This window comes from Ursus maritimus, unplaced genomic scaffold, assembly GCF_017311325.1.
Source record: "Ursus maritimus isolate PB19 unplaced genomic scaffold, ASM1731132v1 scaffold_1, whole genome shotgun sequence".
Taxonomy (NCBI): Eukaryota; Metazoa; Chordata; class Mammalia; order Carnivora; family Ursidae; genus Ursus; species Ursus maritimus.
Window position 1 is genome coordinate 43,412,465 of NW_024423343.1, and position 19,568 is coordinate 43,432,032.

At 33.1% G+C, this 19,568-nt stretch overlaps 1 protein-coding gene across 3 annotated transcripts in view; it reads right to left on the reverse strand.

Annotated features, from left to right (window-relative positions):
* Window positions 1-19,568, reverse strand: part of PMS1 (PMS1 homolog 1, mismatch repair system component) — an 87,236-nt gene that overhangs the window by 4,815 nt on the left and 62,853 nt on the right. For all 3 annotated transcript variants that reach the window (XM_008687260.2, XM_040642913.1, XM_008687261.2), the window contains 5 exons: window positions 17,197-17,319; window positions 16,512-16,655; window positions 15,462-16,351; window positions 5,431-5,910; window positions 2,602-2,732 (listed from right to left, as the gene is read on the reverse strand). In XM_008687260.2, the coding sequence (XP_008685482.1) occupies window positions 2,602-2,732; window positions 5,431-5,910; window positions 15,462-16,351; window positions 16,512-16,655; window positions 17,197-17,319 (1,768 nt within the window). The remainder of the gene's footprint in view (window positions 1-2,601; window positions 2,733-5,430; window positions 5,911-15,461; window positions 16,352-16,511; window positions 16,656-17,196; window positions 17,320-19,568) is intronic.

A 19,568-nucleotide genomic window follows, 5' to 3' on the forward strand; every position in this document is an offset into this window, starting at 1 on the left:
ATATGGGTTAGTATTCGGCAACAGATAAGGAAATTGAGCAATATTTTAATCACCATGTTTGCAAAATTCTGATATGGGAAACTTACAGACATTTGGAACCTTGTAACAATAAATTTTCAAGAATTTTCCATAAGATTCTGTGAAATGCTTCCCAGTTTTCAGGGAAAACACTTCAAATGAGTAAGTGGAATGACAAGTTTTCGCTTCTTAAAATACGGAATTCTTATTGATGTAGAACAAAAAACTATTCCCATGAACAAGAAAAATTCTTAGGATCACATTCAGAATCTTTTCCCTCAAAGTCAGATGTATTCCTCCTCTCTTTTAAATGTCCTTATCATTCAAAGATGTTTTGTGACAGCTAGCAAACTCCTTATCCAAAGTTTGCCCAAGACAACAAACTCACTAAGAGAAGAAATGGTCTTTAAGAAAATATGACATAAAAATTAATGAAGGGGAAAAAAAGGCTTAAAAAAGAGGAAAACATGAGAGTTTTTAATTTGATCTGTTATTGCTAAGATAAATAATGCTGATGACAATAGAAGAAAAATTAATTCTAATCAAATCAAGTCAGTTTGCAGATGACTCTTACTCATTTTTATATCTTTGGTGCCTTGCAAAGTACCTGGCATTCAACAGGACTTAAAAAACACAATCCACAAGCTAAGAGCTGAAAGCATCTGTCAGACAGAAACTTACTGGGTAACTCAAAAATAAACATGCTCTTGGAAAAGGCAGGGAAGTAGTGATCCTAACCTTAAAAAAACCAAACCCAAACCCAAACCCAACAAAAAAAAACTGCTGTGATAACATTTTTCATGAAAAAAAATGGCACCTGCCAGCAATACCACATGGTTAATTAGAAAAACAGATTAAGGGGGCGCCTGTGTGGCGCAGTCATTAAGCGTCTGCCTTCGGCTCAGGGCGTGATCCTGGTGTTCCGGGATTGAGCCCCACATCAGGCTCTTCCACTAGGAGCCTGCTTCTTCCTCTCCCACTCCCCCTGCTTGTGTTCCCTCTCTCGCTGGCTGTCTCTGTGTAATAAATAAATAAATAAATAAATAAATAAATAAATAAATAAATATATCTTTAAAAAAAAAAAAGAAAGAAAAACAGATTAAGAAAAAAGGAAGTCTTATTACTCACATACCTATACACACCCCTTGCCTCACACTTCAAATAAATTAAAAAGATGCTAGGTGTTTCAAGGAAGAAAGATTTCTGGGAGGACTAAAAGAAATGACCAAAAGAAATGACAGAAAGGGTACTGGAAGATGGGAAGAAGAGAATATTCGAACATCTTCCACTGGCAAGTACTATGCTGATTTTCCTAAGTAACTCTTTAATGCTCACAACTACTTTATGAAGTAAATATTTCAGTTTTTATTGGAAGCAGTATAACAAATTAGTTAAAAGCTACACTGTAAAGGCACTTGGGTTCAAATCCTGGTTCTCCTACTAACTGGTACCCTTAAGCAAACTTCACTGTGCCTTGATTTTTCCATCTATAAAATGGAGACAGTAACAGAATCTACTTCATAGGGCTACTAGGAAGATTAAATAAATTAATACATTTAATATTTAGAACAGTGCCCTGTACATTATAATTATTCAATAATTATTAGTTGTTACAATAAGAAAACATTAAGGCCACTCTAAATCTAAATATCCAAGATTGAGGTAGAAGGTACAAAGTTTAGGGTAGGTGTTCCTAAAACTGCAAAAGTGAGTAAAATTAAAGTTTGGAGCACTAAAACATTTTCTGTATATACTTAATTTCATAATTTTGTACAACAGTTTTTACTCGTTTTCTTTTTATGTCTCAGTAAAACATTCCTATAAAAATCTTCAACACTGTTTTGGTTGAACTTTGTTTTTCTACATCTTGGTCATGACAAGTTTAGGAGCAGGCAGGAGAGGGGACAGTGGAATCACTCTTCATGGTACCCTTGATACCAGACGAAGGGAAAGTAATAGGACAAGACCAGCCTAGGCAATTAGGGCAGAAAACAGTTAAGTATGAAAGTTATGAAAGAACAAAGAGAGAACAAGCAGGAAAACAGAAGTCTCCTTCCCAGAGGATTTACTTTTCTCTCCACCCAGTGAATTGCCATACAAAAAAAATAGTGTTATCACAGTCTTTTTTGTAGCAAAGCAATGGAATCAAATCATTCCCTCTCCAAATAGTAAGACTGCTGATGTTACAAATCTAATTGGCAAAACAGGAAAAGAGATGTCCATTTTTGTCAGACCTTTCCAACATACTACACATTTATTTCTTTTATCATCTAAAGGAGTATTAAATAATTTAAACAAACTAGGCAGCTTGCATTTTGTGACAAAAGATGTCAAAAATTACAATGAAACTACTCGATTAGCTATGAAAACACAAATGCAAGGTAACAGACTGAAAGGGATGCAAAACTTGCTATTTTCAGAGATGACCTTTTTGAAATATGACTGTTTTTACATAGCTGACATTGTACTTTTGATGAGACACAACTATACCCTGATATGTACATTATGAAACCCAAATGTAACTTCTGGAACAAAACTTATCTTTCTAATTCAGGAAATAGTAAATAAACCACATCATCATACCTGGTATCCATTTTATCTTGAAACCATTTGCTGTAAGACGAGGATCAGACAGGTAAGTTGATCCACTATATCTCTGATCATCTGTGGTCATTTTACATAAAATCTCTAAATAATGAGATCCATTAAAAAGACTGAAAAAGAAATTATGGTCCTTTAACTTATTAAATATGTAAAATGAAATAAGAGGATTTATGGAAAAATGTTAATGCAAGGGCCCTTTAAAAATGATCAGTAACAACAATACAAAGATATAAGTAGTAGCCCTGTGAGAAAATTTACTTTTCTACATTTCCGTTAATATCTTTTAGAAGACCTATACAATATACAGAAAGGAGGAAGAATGGACATAAAAGACAGTTTTTATCTCTTAGAACACTACAAACTAAATGTGAAATCAAAAACTGGTCTCTCTATATAATACAAATGAAAACTTTATTTATAAATAATGCCATTATTATATTATTATTCTATCATAAGGTTGTTGTGAAGATCAAAGGGTTTAGTAAAGTTCCTATCATATGGTAAGTCCTCAACAAACATTAGCCATTGTTGTTATTACTGAGTTCTTACTTTGCATTTTATAGAGATCTAAATTACTCCATTCAGAGACAAACTACACCATCTGCATTAGAACTGTAGTGAGAAAACTGAACCCAACCCATAATTACCCTGTCTTTGACTCAGTTTTGAAAAACTTATAATAATTGTGGTGGGCATGTCACATTTCAAAAGAAGGGTGAAAACAACTTTGAATTCAGCTTTGTTGCTGTCCATGTTCAAATAAGAAAGCTTTATTTTCAGGCTTTAGTTTTAATGTATTTTTAGTTTTTAATGTATTTGTTTTTGAATAACAGAATATCACTAAAGGAAAACATCTTTAAAAACGTTTAATTTGTACAAGCACAAAATGATTGATTTTTAAGATATAAATGAAAGTTCACAAATACCATTGAGAAAAGTAATCAAGTTTAAAATTTCAGATACACCCTAGCTCTTTTTAAAGGAAGAAAGAGAAAGTACTATCAGATCTCTGAACTGTTTAATACAGCCCAAATCTGTATTAATTCTTTTTCTAATTCGTTGACAGTTTGCTAAGTCAATCTTAAGAGAATACTATGCTAAGAAAAATGCTGGATTTAGGTGAATGTGATTACTGTTGCCTTAATTAAAAAGACAGCTCTGACAAATGTTTTCCTGTGTCCTGGTCCTATTTTTTCCTTCTGGTAGCAGAACTTTTTTTTTTTTCAAAAGACAAAATTATATTGTATTTTATATATATATATGAAGACCAGATAATTAGAAGGTGAAATTCAAAAAAATAACCCCATTTATATTCGCATCAAAAAACAAAATACTTAGGAACAATTTTTCAAACAATACCTTTATACTGAAAACTACAAAATATTGCTGAGAAAAACTAAAGAAGACTTAAATCAATGGAGACCATTGTTCATGGATTGGAAGATGCAGTATTGTCAAGATGGCAATTCTCCCCAAAATGATCTGCAGGTTCAAAGCAATTCTAATCATAATTTGGTAGCAGGGCTTTTTAACACAAGTTTTAATATATTGTATAAAAGATTTTTTATTTATTCTTGGGAGTTTGGGAACAGAGCTATCTAGTGATGTGTCCTAGAGAACAAACCCTCAATATCTTTCTAATTTCAGGTTTTTACCTCCTTTATCATACATATGATTCTCTCCTCTGTCAGACCAAAAAAATAAATATTAAATATAAAAAAGGGAAATGTTAATTGGTTAGTTGTCAGCTATTCATTTTTACAGAAAACAATTTGCTCATGTAGGATATTAAAGGGAAATATCCCATTTTGCAATCTATAATAAAATCAGTTCAGGCAATACTCATTAATGGACGAAACCGTTAGACGGAAAGGCTGACAAGGAATTTTAAGGTATGAGAGCGGGCTGTCAGTGGCTGAACCCAGTGATAAGTACCTTTTGATGCGATGAAATATGAAGCACATAGCACAACCTATTAAATAGAAAGCAGAATCTAAATCTATTCAATCCCCCTAACTTCTGTTTAAACATGGGAGAGGAAAAAAATAAGTTGAACACCACCATGAGGAAGCAAAGGGACAAAATGAGACAACAGGATATTCTAACAAACAAGTGACTTAGTATCAGCAGCAAGTTAATGGTGTGATATTTAGAAGAGATTTAAGAAACAGATCAAATGTAATAGCTGGACCTTATTTAGATACAAATTAAACTTAATAACTATAAAAAAGACATTCTGAGACAATGAGGAATATTTCCAAGGAATTAATATTGAGAAAGATACGAAAAGGTCACTGTGGTTAGGTAAGTCATTTTTAAGACAGAAACTGAAAGATGAGTAGGAATTGTCTAAAAAACTTTAGGAGAGAAAAAGAAAATATGTGTATGTGTATATATACATACTATACATACATATATTTGAAAGGACAAATAGACAAATGTGGCATAATCTTGATAATGGTTGATAAAGGCATTCATTGTATAATTCTATTTTGGTGTATGTCTGAAATGTTAGAGTGTACAATGACAGAGAGTCATGGCAACCTAACTTCAAAATTATCCTAGGCAAGTCACTAATGTACAGAATTGAGGTTGATATTTACTGACTGCAGAACTATCCAGAATATTCTAAAATTATCTGAAAACAGTTCCATTAAATATTAGAAAATCAAGTTTTAAAAAAGATTTCTTTAAATAAACTTTTCCCTATCAGAAAACACTTCTAACTTTTTACTTTCAATTTCTAATCTAGTATGGACTGATAAATGTTTTGAGAGTTAAAAAAAGAATTATATTATTTCACCATACCTCTCTGTTAATATAATTGGGTTTTCCAGTGGCTCTGCAGGAAGGTTATGATTCTCAATAAGTCTTTTAAATAGGAGAGCTTCTTCCACTCTGTAAGGATTTAATAACATTACCTCTGTTTTGGATGTAATTAGCCACGCATCAGGAAACTTGAGATTGTGGAGCAAGCAAAGTTCTTCCTTCTCTTCTAAGTCAAATTTACATTTCTCAAAATTTCTTTTTAAGTTTTCCATAGAAAAGGGTATCTGAACTATTTTAACGTTTTGGTTCTTTTTCTCAATTTGGGACTGAAAGAGCTCATCAAGTTTTGGCTGATTAGATAATGAAGTTTTCAGTTTGTGCTTCTGTGCCAAGTTCCATGCACTGGTGGGCTTTATCTTTTTTCTGCCATCCTTAAATGATATTTGTGACTCTTGTTCAATGGCTCTCTTGATTTGCCTATTATATCGTTCCAAATCTTTAGTAGCCTTCTCTTCATATCTGGGAATAAAGATAAAATAGAACTAATGAGGATAAAGATAAAATAGAACTAATAATCAGAAATGAACTAGCCATCTGAAGTAAATTTTACAAAAAACAAAGAGCTGGTGTTCCAAGTCTGATAATGATGAAGGAGCTTGTACTGGACTAACCCACCCATATATAACTATAACTCTGAACAAAAAACAGAAATCAACTATTTAAAATGGACAGGGAAGAGCAAACAAAAACAGGCAGACACTGGAATGATTTAAATTTGAAAAAAGAGATCCATATTTAAATAGCTTTTACCCAAAGGGCAGTTCCCTGCATTAAAGGGGAGTGGCAAAAACTCAAGCAATAAGCTGTACTCTTTTTAAAAAATATTTTTATAATTTTTATTATTTATTTTTATATCACACAAAATTACATTATATAAGTTGCACTCTTATTAGCTTGAATAATCAGAACAGAGTTCCTTGCTTCCAAAACAACTGGAAATTGAAGGAGAAAATCCCAGAAAATTCCATATGTGGAAGCCTAGAGGAAAAAGACTGCTAAAATGTTAAATGAGCTAAACAGAGATTTTAGTCACTACCTAACTGCAGAGTAAATGGAATTTGGAGTTTGAATTCTATATAATTAGATGGCTTAATAAACACTTTGGGCTTTAAATGAAAATTAGAGGAGGGCTACATCTTAGGGTAAGGGAAAAATTACTTCCTAGAACTAAGGAAGCTGACCTAGGATTAAGGGCAAAATTTAAACAGTTTCTCTCTAAGGAAGTATAAAACAGCCTTTACAAGCTCAGTGTGATCTGTCAGTAACTTAAATAGTTGCAGAACAAACACCAACACTTTTCAGAAGACAACAGAATCTAGTTTCTTCAACATATCACCCACAATGTACACTAAATAATCAAAAGTTATCATTCAAGCAATAAAAGGGAAAATGTGAGTCATGATCAAGAGAAAAAGTAGTCAGTAAAAACCAACCTCAATATGATTCAGATGTTGGAATTTGAAAAAAAAATTACTTTTTAAATAAGTTTTTATAAATATTTAAGGACTTAAAGGAAAGATGATTCTAATGAGAGAAGAGAAGAGGAATCTAAACAGAGAAGGGAAATTATAAAAAAGAACCAAAGAGAAATTCTACAACTAAAAAATACAGTATCTGCAATGAAAAATTCCCTGGGTAGGCTTAACAGCAAATCAGAGATGGCAAAAGAAAGGGTCAGCAAACTTGAAGACTGATCAGTAGAAATTACCCAATCTGAACAAAAGAGAGAAAAATGAAGATTAAAAAAAATCCCCGTGGCGTATGGCACAACAAGCAACCCAACATATATGTAATTGGAGTCCCAGATAAAACATATAAAAGTGAAGAGAAAAAAAAAATTTTGGAAAAAATTATGGATGACAATTAGGCAATTTGGATAAATGAAAAAATTTTATAGATCCAAGGAGGTCAGTGAACCCCAAGCAGGATAAATACAAAGAAATCCATAGCTACGTATATTAGGATCAAACTGTTGAGAAACAAAGACAAACACAAAATCCTTGAAAGCAGTGAGAGGGGGAAAAAGACACTACAAAAAAAGAATACCACAAATGATGGATGTAACTTCGCATCAGAAGCAGTGCAGAGCCAGGTGACAGTAAATAACATCTTTTAAGTGCCAACAGAATCCAGAAGTCAATGATACAAAGCAAAAATGTCCTTCAAAAATGAAGATGATATAGACATTTTTGGATAAGAGAAAGCTTAGAATCTGTTGCCAGCATAACTGCACTCTTGAATTGACACCAGATAGAAACTGTGATTTATAGGAAAAATGATAAGCACCATGTAGGTAAACAGCAAAAAAGGATCTTTGAAAAAATTCTCATTTCTTTGAAAGATAACTTAAAATTTTTTAAAAATAGCATTGTAAGCATATGATTTCACTCATGTGGAATTTAAGAAACAAAACAAATGAACATAGGGAGAAAAAAAGAGGGACCCAACTCATAAGAGCCTCTTAATTACACAGAACAAACTGAGGGTTATTGGAGGGGAGGTCAGAGGGGTAATGAGCTAAGTGGGTGATGGGTATTAAGGAGGGCACTTGCTGTGATAAGCACTGGGTGTTATATATAAGTGACAAATCACTAAATTCTACTCCTGAAACTAATATTACACTACAGGTTAACTGGAATTTAAATAAAAAGTCAAAACATAAATAAATAAATAAATAAATAAATAAATAAATAAATAAATAAATATTTTAAAGTGTGTTTTATATTGTATATAGATATAAAATATATGACATCAACTGCACAAAGGACAGGGGTAGTAAGTGAAATTATACTTGCAAAGTTCTTATATTCTGTGTGCCTGGAACCCTATTAGCTCTAACTAGATTATGATAAATTAAGGATGTATAATATATTCCCCAAAGCAAAAAATAATGCAAAGCCAACAGAATTAAAATTAAACATTAAGTTATATTCTTTTAATGCTAAAGAAGGCTGCCTGTCTCCCACAAAAAGGAGGAACAGAGGAACAAAACAAAGATGAAACATATAAGAAAATGGTAGACCTAAACCTAACTGTATCAGTTATTACATTACATGGACTAAATATTCCAACTAAAAGGCAAAAATTGTCAGAGTGAATTTAAAAGCAAAATCCAGGGCGCCTGGGTGGCTCAGTCAGTTAAGCATCTGCCTTCGGCTCAGGTCATGATCTCAGGGTTTTGGGATCAAGTCCCGGATAGGGCTCCTTGCTCAGCAAGGAGACTGCTTTTCCCTCTGCCTGCCGCTCCCTCAGCTTGTGTGCTCCCTGTCTCTCACTCTGACAAAAAATAAATAAAATCTTAAAAAATAAATAAATAAAAATAAGCAAAAAGCAAAATGTCTACATTTTGCTATGTATGTCTACAAGAGTTATATTTTAGACACAAATACTAGTTCAAAGTAAAAGAAAAGATACACCATGCAAATGGTAAGCACAAAAAAGAATAGCTATAGTAATATAAGATGAAATCAATTATCAATTTCAAAACAAGAAATTATACAACAGATATGAGGGAAAATTCATAATGACAAAAGGGGCTAACATTAGGAAGGAATACCAATCACAAATGTGTATGTATCTAATAACAAAGGTACAAATTACATGAATCAAAACTTACAGATCTAAAGTAGAAATAAATCCAGAATCATAGTTGGGAGACTTTAATACCCCTTTCTCAGTAACTGGAAGAACTAGACCAAAATATAAAAAACAGTAAAGCTACAGAAGATTTTAGGAATACCATCAACTACCCTGACTAAATAGACATTTTAGAACACTATATCTAACAGCTGCAGAATTCAGATTCCTTCTAGGTGTTATATACTTGGAACATTCATGAAGATAGATCATGTGCTGGGCTTAATTCTCAGTAAATTTCAAAAGCATGAAATCTGACACAGTATTTTCCCTCTCCATGACAGAATAAATTAGAAGTCAATAAGATATTTAGAAGTCCTCCAAATATTTAGAATATAAATAACACATCGTTATTCATAATAGCCCCAAACTGGAACAACCCAACTGGAGACTGAATAAACAAATTGTGGTATTTATACAACCGAATATTACTTATCAATTTCAAAGAATGAACTAACTATACAAAGATATTCAACAAACATGGATGGAAATCACAACATATTTTGTTGAGAAGTTAGACATAAAAGAGTACATGTTGGGTCGCCTGGGTGGCTCAGTCAGTTAGGCATCTACCTTAGGCTCAGGTCATGTTCCCAGAGTCCTGGGATCCAGCCCCGCATCAGGCTCCCTGCTCAGGGTGGGAGTCTGCTTCTCCCTCCCCCTCTGCCCTTACCTCCCCCTCGTGCGCATGCTCTCTCTCAAATAAACAGATAAAAGCTTAAAAAAAAAAAAAAAGAGTACACATTGTACGATTTTATATATATGAAGTTTAAGTACCAGCAAAACCAAAGTAGTGTTAGGAAGTCAAAACAATGGCTGTGTTTGGAAACTGGTGGATAAGTAGCATAAGGGAACTTTCTGGGGTGATGAAAGTTGCAGTATTTTGTTTGAGGCAGTGGTTACATGGGTGTACAACATATAAAAATGCATTGAACTATATATACAGTTAAGATCTGTGTATTTCACAATGCTACATTTTACCCAATTTTAACAACCACTTATGGAAGCACTGAAGACAAACACTAAAAAAAAAAAAAGAAAAGAAAAGAAAGAAAGAAAATCTTATAAAGAAATAACTAAAACAGTTAATTCTATATCTGAAGAGTTCCTTACACATTTACTGTAATATCAACATGGAATAAGCAATTTCTTATTTGTACACGATAGAAAATTTGTACACAATACTCCATTTACTAATTAGATACTAGTAAAATTAAAGTCATTCTAATGATAGCATGCAAAATAAAAATTTTATGATTAAATTTGTAATGGATTCATAGCTAAATATTCATTTTTCAGTTGCTATTTATTTCTCATTTTAGAGACATCAGTGAAAAAAATAAATTCAAATAAACTCAATACATCCAAGCCATTTAACTTAATTCAGTTTCAAAGGTATCAGATAATGGATGCTTTAAAATTATACTGGGTAAAAAATCAAGACATCTTTTCTTTTGAGTTAATGACACTTCTATAGGCAATCAAAGACAGTCTATCATAGTGGTTATAGCAACCTTTTCTAAAAAATTGAGATGCCTGAAACCACCCTCAAATTTTCAAATTCTCCAGGCCGAGACTGAGGTTGAACAACACTGTCTTGAAAAGGCTCCATGGGTAACTCTAATGCATACCCAAAAGTGAAAACCACTCTTAGGTGGTTCAGTAAAGTGTAGTGGTAAGAACACAGACCCTGGAGACTGACTGGCTGGTCTGGTGCTGCCACTTAGTAGCTCTGTAAATCTAAATAAATTATTTAATATTTCTGTGCCTCAGGATAATCATCTGTAATATATAGATAATCTACATTTACTTCATAGTTCTGATAAGAGCAACAAAATGAGTTAAGATGTTTCAAGTACTTAGAATAATGCTTGACACCAGAGTAAAAGATTATAAATGTTTGCTATAATTTTGTATCAAGAAACACATCTTATAATGAATGGGGCACATTTTTGACTAAAGGCTGGTAATTATTTAAGCAACTTAACAAATTTTTAAATGCAGTTTTCAGTTTGAGACTGGAGAATTAACGCTGTTTCTAATCTTAAGTAACTCTTAAGAAACTGGCTAAATTCTATTGTAGGTATTATACATGACACATTTTTAAGGAGAAATTTAGAGAGGTATGTGTTAGGAAATAAAAATCATATTCTTGGGTAAACTATGTTAAATGTTAGAATTGAGACTAAGAGACAAAAGACCACAACACGTTGTGTAGTTTGTACTCAGTATATGCTAAATACAGAAATGTTAGCTGGGTAAGAATGTAAAAAAGACCTTGTTTCACTGTAAACTAGATGAAAAATACTCTCTGATTACTTACCAGGCTATATTCATAATTTTGTACATGATTTTCTCCCATCTCTATTTAGAATCTGAACTTCTGGATTAGCTACATAAAACAGATAATTTTCAATAGTTTACTTTCAATAGGTACTATTAGTAAGTATTTTTTAGCTCTTGGACATTCCAATTCAAGATTTTTCCCTTACGGTGAAAAATGAGTTCAAGATGAAGGTCACCACTTGTAATTAATTATAATGTGCAAATTTTCACATATGGTACTAATCTTATGACTTACTCAAGAAGTCAATTTAATTAGTTCCTTGGGAAATATAAAAAGCTATCTCCAAAGGAATATTAAGCAAATGTTAAGTTAAAACAGCTGCTACCTTTGACTTAATGTCATTAAGAGATTCAGGAATCTGAATGGAAAATATTAATTTTGATTTGACCAGTAACCAATTCAAATGTTTTTGTGACTAAAGATTACATGTAATTATAAAGTTTATTTACCATTTTCAATACCCCAATTACAATATTATTCTTATTTTAAGTAGAAGTATGTTCATAGTACTGCAAATGAAAAGTTCAAGTTAACATCAACTGACTGAACCCCAGTGGGCAGGGCACAGGCCTAAATCTGGCTTCTAATCCACCAGAGGAAAGGAGAAGAAAAGCAAAGGAAAAATATCCAGAAAAGAAGAACTAAAAAATGAAGTACACCCCACTCCAAAGTCTGTCCTAAGCTCTCAGCAGAAAAACCTTGATCCTAGGGCTTATTCAAACTCTTTGTTATGGCTTACAGAACCTTACATAATCTGGCCTGCCTTCCCTCAACTTACTTTACTATACTCTCATATTCTGTTCCCATCACAGAGAGCATCTTTAATTTCCTTAATGACAATATTTTCCTTCTAGCTGTTTTATTTAGAAAATTCCCTTTCTGATTATTTCTACTTAGGGACTCATTTCCTATCTCATAGATGAGATTAAGCCCACTGCTAAGTATTTTCATAACTCCTTATATTTATTTTAAAACTAACTCATCGTATTCTATGATTATTTGTTTGTGTTTTCCTTACTATACTGCATCATTTATGAGTAGAGAAAGTATATTTTATTTATCACTGTATCTGAAGTGATTAGCTAGAGTACATAGGGCCTTGTATACAGAATGCCCTGAATAAATATTTCCTAACTGAAGACAGGTAGAAAGTAAGGGAGGGAAGAAGGGAGGAAAGAAGGGAGGGAGGGAAAGAAGGTAGAAGGAAAAGAAAAGGAAAAAGGGAAGGGCAAGGAGGAAAAGAATGAAGGGAAAGAAACAGTAAGAAAGGAGAAAAGGAGAAGGGAAGGGAAGAGAAGGAAGAAGGGAAAGAAACAGGAAGACTAGAAAAAAAATGAAGGGAGGACAGATGGAAAAACCAATTATTCACAGAAGAGGTGTCCACTCTGATATCCCTTAGCATTTCCTACAGAATATAGGATCACGGAAAGAATTCCAAGATTATTACAGAAAACTGGTAGTGTGATTGTTGAGTGTGATATCATTTTTGCTCCACTTTCTCACTGATCATAATTTTGGACACAGCCATCATGGTCCCCAAACCCCTGGCTCTGGAAGATTCTAACACAATATTTTGTGACATACAGTAAGCTCTCTTGATTCCAAAATACTTACATTTTCTTCTATTTTTGGCCTCCAAATTAAATTTAATCTTGACTAAGCAAGTGAAAAATAATGTCAATCACAACAGAGAAATTTCCTTTTCACAGGTTAAAAACTCTGAGTAAGATCATAAACAATGTGCCATTTTTCTTTCATCATAACACACAATATCCTATTTAATGCTCACAACAATCTAGGAGATACTGTCCACAGATTTTTACAAAAAGCTAGCAGAGAAAGAAACTGGAGTTAAAACCCCGGTGTAGTTTCAGAGGTCTGCTCTTGACCAACACTGCCTCTTTTGTCTACCTTATGGCAATAAGATAGAGAAAATTTTGGATTCCTCAATACTGCCCCATGATAAAATTTTAGATGAGGCCCATTAACCATCATCCTGTACCCTGATACTTTGGGGCCCACAAGAACAAACAATGCTGACACTCCCCAAAAGTCAACTGTAACAATACCTGCTGTTGTGAGGCTGTGAAGGAGCAGCTATCTTAAGCCGCTACACTGTCCCTATCTTCCATGAGAGGGAAACAGCTATGCTTTTTCCCCTCCTTCTCAGATAATACTCAATTCATCAGCTCTCTGGTCAATGCAATTTAACTTCTGTGGGCTTGCTGTACTAAAACTTAAATGCTCTGATCTTTAAAATGCCTATGTCATTTAGATAAAACTAAAGACAATCACACACTGTGAACCTTATTTGCACGCTGATTCAAATAAACTTTAAAAAAAACAATATTAAGTAATTAGAAATTCAAACACTGAATATCTGATATTAAGGAATTCTCGTTTTAAAAATTATGATGATTGCATTATGGCAATATTTAAAATAGGAGCATCTTTACTTTTTACAGATACATAGTATTTATGAAATAGATATTATCCTAGGATGTGCTTTCAAATAATAATAGTAAAAAGGGGAAGTGAAGTGCATGGATGTATGGATAAAATGAGACGGACGGTGAGATGATGGTTTGTGAAACAGAGTAATGAGTTTGTTGTACTGTTTTGTCTACTTCTGTGTATGCCTGAAGAAAGAAAACACAACCACCCCCACCAAAAAAAAGAAAAAAAAAAAGGTAAAGAGAGAAGCTAATTTATGGAAGTTTTGCCTGTCAGTGTTAATAGTGGCACATGATGTGATGAGCACTGGGTGTTATACGCAACTAATGAATCGTTGAACATTACATCAAAAATTAGTGATGTACTATATGTTCGCTAATTGAATTTAAATTAAAAAAAAGTTGCATTCTACGCACAAAAAATAGTGGTCATGGGGCGCCTGGGTAGCGCAGTCGTTAAGCATCTACCTTCGGCTCAGGGCGTGATCCTGGCGTTCTGGGATCGAGTCCCACATCGTGCTCCTCCGCCGGGAGCCTGCTTCTTCCTCTCCCACTCCCCTGTGTTCCCTCTCTCACTGGCTGTCACATAAATAAAAATAAAATCTTAAAAAAAAAAAAATAGTGGTCATGATTATGTTAAATTGATAGTGTCTTTATAAGACTGAATAAGCTAATGAAAAAAGAAAAAAAAATCGGTCAAGTATCCATGTTTGTCACCAAATAAAAACTATGAATGATAAGTTATGTTTAAATTTTCTTCCAGATGTTTAATATAATATTGAGATACCCTACATAATAATATATGATTGGAAGTATAATTCCACTCTTTCGTTTTCTGGTGGGCTAGATCACTCAAGACATAGTACTTTGTATTTATAATAATTGCCCTAAGTCAACTATACACACTCATATTATTTTATATTTATTTAGATCATCTAATCTAAAGATGGCAATATATAGTTATTTTCATCAAAGATAGATCAAACCACCTATTTACCTACCAAAATATCCCACCATAGTTTATAAATTGCCAACAAATAAATAAAAGATCTGGAAGGAAGCCTTCAGTTTATACTGAATAGGGATGGTACTGACTCCACTAAATTGAATCTGTAAAAATACTGTAATTTTCATATTGTGTTCAATATAAAATGGAGACCAATTTAAAAAAGGGAATAGTCAAGATATTTCTTAAAACCATCACTGTTACAATTGTTCTAATGCATAAACTTAAAAAAGAGAAAGTTCTGTCATAGAAAGATTCTTTAACATAAAATAAAAAAGAAATAGAAGAAAACAGTAGTTTTAAATTAAGAAGAATGGAAAACCTTTAACTTCAAATTTTAATAATAAAGTAGTTAAGGCTTGTACCAAAAACAACAAAACCAAAACAAAAAACTAAAAATCTCTCAATTTAAAAAAGTGATTCCAAAAAAGGTACTCTAGCCAAACCAAAAGGCATTTTCCATTCTGCTTTTCCATAAATAAGAAGTTTAAATTTTTTTTTAACCCAATGAGTCATATAGAATGGAAATATCTCAGCATCAGGTCACATGCAAGCTCTGGAAACTTACTTCAATTTTTCCTCTTCACTCAATGTCTTCCACAGTTCTTCAATTTGTACTGTTGTATCCTCCACACTGGTCTTAGAATTTTCTGTGAGAAACTGAGCACGATGATCTTGAATAAAAAGGGCGCTTGCTGACATGGGTTTCTTGATTACCCGATTACTAATTAAATCATATGCTGTAAGCTGTCCAGATTTGTTATCTACCACATTTGATTTTTTGTTACAGGAACCTTCACTGAGATTCTTTTGTTCAGGGCTTGGATAAGCGTTATTATTTAGTTTACATGCTGAACTTTCTTGAGGCACTAAGATTTTCACAGGTTCAATGTTTTCTCCCATTGAACTTTTAAGTGTATTTCCCTTGCTCCAGTCATCTGCACAGATTTCCAAAGACTTCTCAGGAACTGCTGCTTCCTCATTTTTCCCAGTCTCATCTCCATTGCTTTTATTGCCATTTTCTGATTGGGTATGCTTAACAGAACCTATGAAACAAGTTTCACTACATTCCTTCTGGGCATCCTCACATGGTAAATTACTCATTGGGATCTCTTGAAATGTATTTCTAGTGTTTTTATCAATGTTAGAATTTTCACTATTAAAATGTTCATCATAATGGTCATCAACATGTATCTGAGGATTTAAACAATAATTAGTGTTTTTCCCAGATCTGTCATTATGCACATCATTTTGGAAAGGAATGACTGAAGTATCAACGTTTGGATAATTATTTCCAGATGATTCCATCTTATTAAAAAGCACATCTGTTTCTGTTGTATTACTAACAACCATGTCAGCTGAGGAAACATCTGTTTTATTATTTTCGTAAGAATTTGTACTAGGTAGTGATCCATAACAAGTCGTCATCAGATTTTCAAGAGCAATTAAAACAGATTCCTAAAAATATAAATTAACAAATGTTAGGGAAAATTATGAAATTAATAAATAGGCAAGATTTAAAATAATATTTAAAAATATGTATAAACAAGCAACTCTCCCATGTGAAAATGCATAAGTTTGTAAGTAACATTAATTAAAAAAATTATCCAAAATTTACCTTATTCTGTAATAATACTTGACTTTTATCTGGTGTTAAATTTACGTCCACATCAGCTGTAGGAACATCAATTTTCAGGAAAAAAATGGGATACAAACGAGTAGATTCCTTTAGGCACTTCAGAGTGTAATAATGTCGGATTAGCTAGAAACATGTAATAAAGAAAAGATAAAAATACCATGTAAAGATAGTACTGCCATCCTTAAATATAACCAAAAAGTATAGTCAGCTGAGAAACTGAGTGGATGTAACTGCTTATGAGGAAAAGCAGTGTCTAAATGGTAATACTCATTTAGAGGCCTTGAATTTACAGGAAGCACAAGCATTCATTAAGAAGTACAACCTTCCAGTGCAGCTGGCTTCACGGTTAAAAGATCATAGTGTCATGGATGTTTACAAAGTCCAGGGTTCAAATCCGAACTCTGTTGCTTCCTGGCTACAATGGGCTTCTTTGTCACTAACTTCTTAGTCACTAACATTTCAGTTTCTTCACTATAAATAGGGATAATAATTCATCACAGAATTGTTGCGCAAGACACCTAGCACAATGCTTATTAAATATTATGGTATCTGCTTATCTCCTTCTCCTTATTTTAGAGCAAATCCTTAGAAGCAGTCCTTACAACAGTTGACAAATGACATTCTGATCCAAGTAGTACTTTTTTTTTTTTCTAAAATAGATTACCTTTAATATGTCTTTTTGATGTATTGGTCTACTGTTTATAAAGATAAAACTCCTTTCTGGGGTTGAAAGACTTGTTAAAGAGTGGTCTGCATCGCGCTTTGGAAGAAATCCACTTAGATAAATCTGCAATTATAACAGTTACAGAATTAGTATACACTGTCGACAATGAATGTGGTTCCAGGGGTCTGGCTACATACAGTACAAAAGGTATAAAAAAACAAAATGGATTTTCATCTTACGGTCTGAAGAGTCCTATACTTGCTGATAATCACGTCCTGAACATTAACATTAAATAAAATATGGAAGCATATTACACTGGTGTTCTTGGCTTCTACCTCTTTCTGAAACTCTTTTTAAGGAAAATGGCAATCATAAAAGCTTCATGAATGCGCATAATGTCTTACTGTCATATGACATACAGCATAAATACTGCTGTCGGTTCAACCCTATCTTCTTTCTTAAAATTTCTTTTTTTTTGGATAGAAGAATGGTTTATTTTTTTTAATAATTTTTTTTATTATGTTAGTCACCATACAGTACACCCTTAGTTTTTGACGTAAAGTTCCATGATTCATTACTTCCGTATAACACGCAGCGCACCACGCAATATGTGCCCTCCTTAATACCCATCACCAGCCTACCATTAAAAATTCTTCATATTGTGACTTTCTTTTAGATGTTTGTCCTTTTCTTTTTAGCCATTTCTTCCTGTAAAGAAGTGGCTGTTTCGATCTTGTGGAGTCAATCTGACTGGGTTTTCATTTCTCAATTAAAAGTCCCTTTTACTCTGACACCGACTGCAGTACTTTATTTTCATTTTTGTTTAGAGAACTTTTCTACAATCAAACCAATTATTTTTATGCTCTTTCTCTAGTTTACAAATGCATGAAAAGGAGGGAGAAAATGATGAAGGATCCTAGAAAAAACAACAGAGAGAAGAGAGAGATTGAGGAGACAGAAGCCAAAAAAAAAAAAATGTTCCTACTTTTTATCTCGAAAGATAATACAGAGATTTGTTAAGAATACAGAACAGAGCCAGACTAACATGATTTAAATCCTAGAACCACTACTAACTATGTGATCTTGGTCAAGTTATTTAAAATATAAGCCTGTACTCTCTTATCTGAAACCGCTAGAAACAGATGTATTTATATTAACCTGTTAAGAAACACTAATAGTAAAATTTCAGCTTAGGTTCAGGAAAGTGAGAGTGTCAGTGGAGATGTTATTTTTAGGTAAGAAGAAACCATGAGGCTCTTTAACAACACATAGGGTAGTCTGCCATCTATGTCTACAGCTATCCCTACCCTTGGAAATAAGTGATTAAGGAGATGCATTACCAATTTTAGAACACTAAGTGCATTATTGTCGCAGTGCCAAACTGAGCCAATTTAAAAAATAAATTAATAAAGCTGGATAATCCATTACAAAATACTACTTAATTAACTGTAAAACTTAACAGCATTTATAAATGGTTGTATAATTTACCAGGTAACATGAGACCCTTTTTAAAGCACCTGCTGAGCATCAGGAAGCACCTGTCTAGTCTCTGAAAGACTTACTAGGTGTGTGAATTATAAACAAAACTGCCCCAAATAGGTAGAAATGAAAATAAAATGAGGAAAAACGTATTATTGCTTGTGTTTTCCTTTTACACCATCTTAGCTGTCCACTGAATAATTATTATCATTTCCAAAAAGATGGCTTAGGATAACCGTAAGAACAAAGTATATTTAAGTTATATGGAAAAGTAAAATCAAAGAGCAAAGTCTAATAAAATGCTCTAAAAATGAAAATCAAGAGTAGTTTATGGAAAAAGAGTATCTGTTAGAGACCGAATCAGTGCAAAAAAAAAAAAAAGGAGAGACAGAAAGAGAAAGACTGAATCAGTGCAACCAAATAAAAAATTCAACCATACAAGATTCTGTACCTAAGTATTCCTCAAACCTAGAAAGCAAAACAAAAATGAAAGGCAAGAATATAAACAAATACTTCTCCCCTGATTGCTCTACAACTATGGACCTCTCCCTCCTTCCCTTCATCTCCAACCCCCTATAATCTGGTTTCTATTACCTCCAATAACCAACTACAATGCACACTCAGCCCTTCTCTTATTTGATTCTCTGCAGACCCTAACATCGATGACAACTCTCTCATTTGGGAAGCATCACCCTCTTTCAGCCTACTCTTTTGGTCTTTCTGCTTCCTCCCTGATACTTCCTCTTCAGCCTGGTTTGCTGATTTTTCTCCCTTTGCTTACCACCTATAAATGATGATGGTTCCCCTGAGTTCCATCATCAGAGCCTTTATTCTTGGTCTCTACTCTCTGAGTAATTTCATTCACATCTATACACATACACCAGTGATACTAA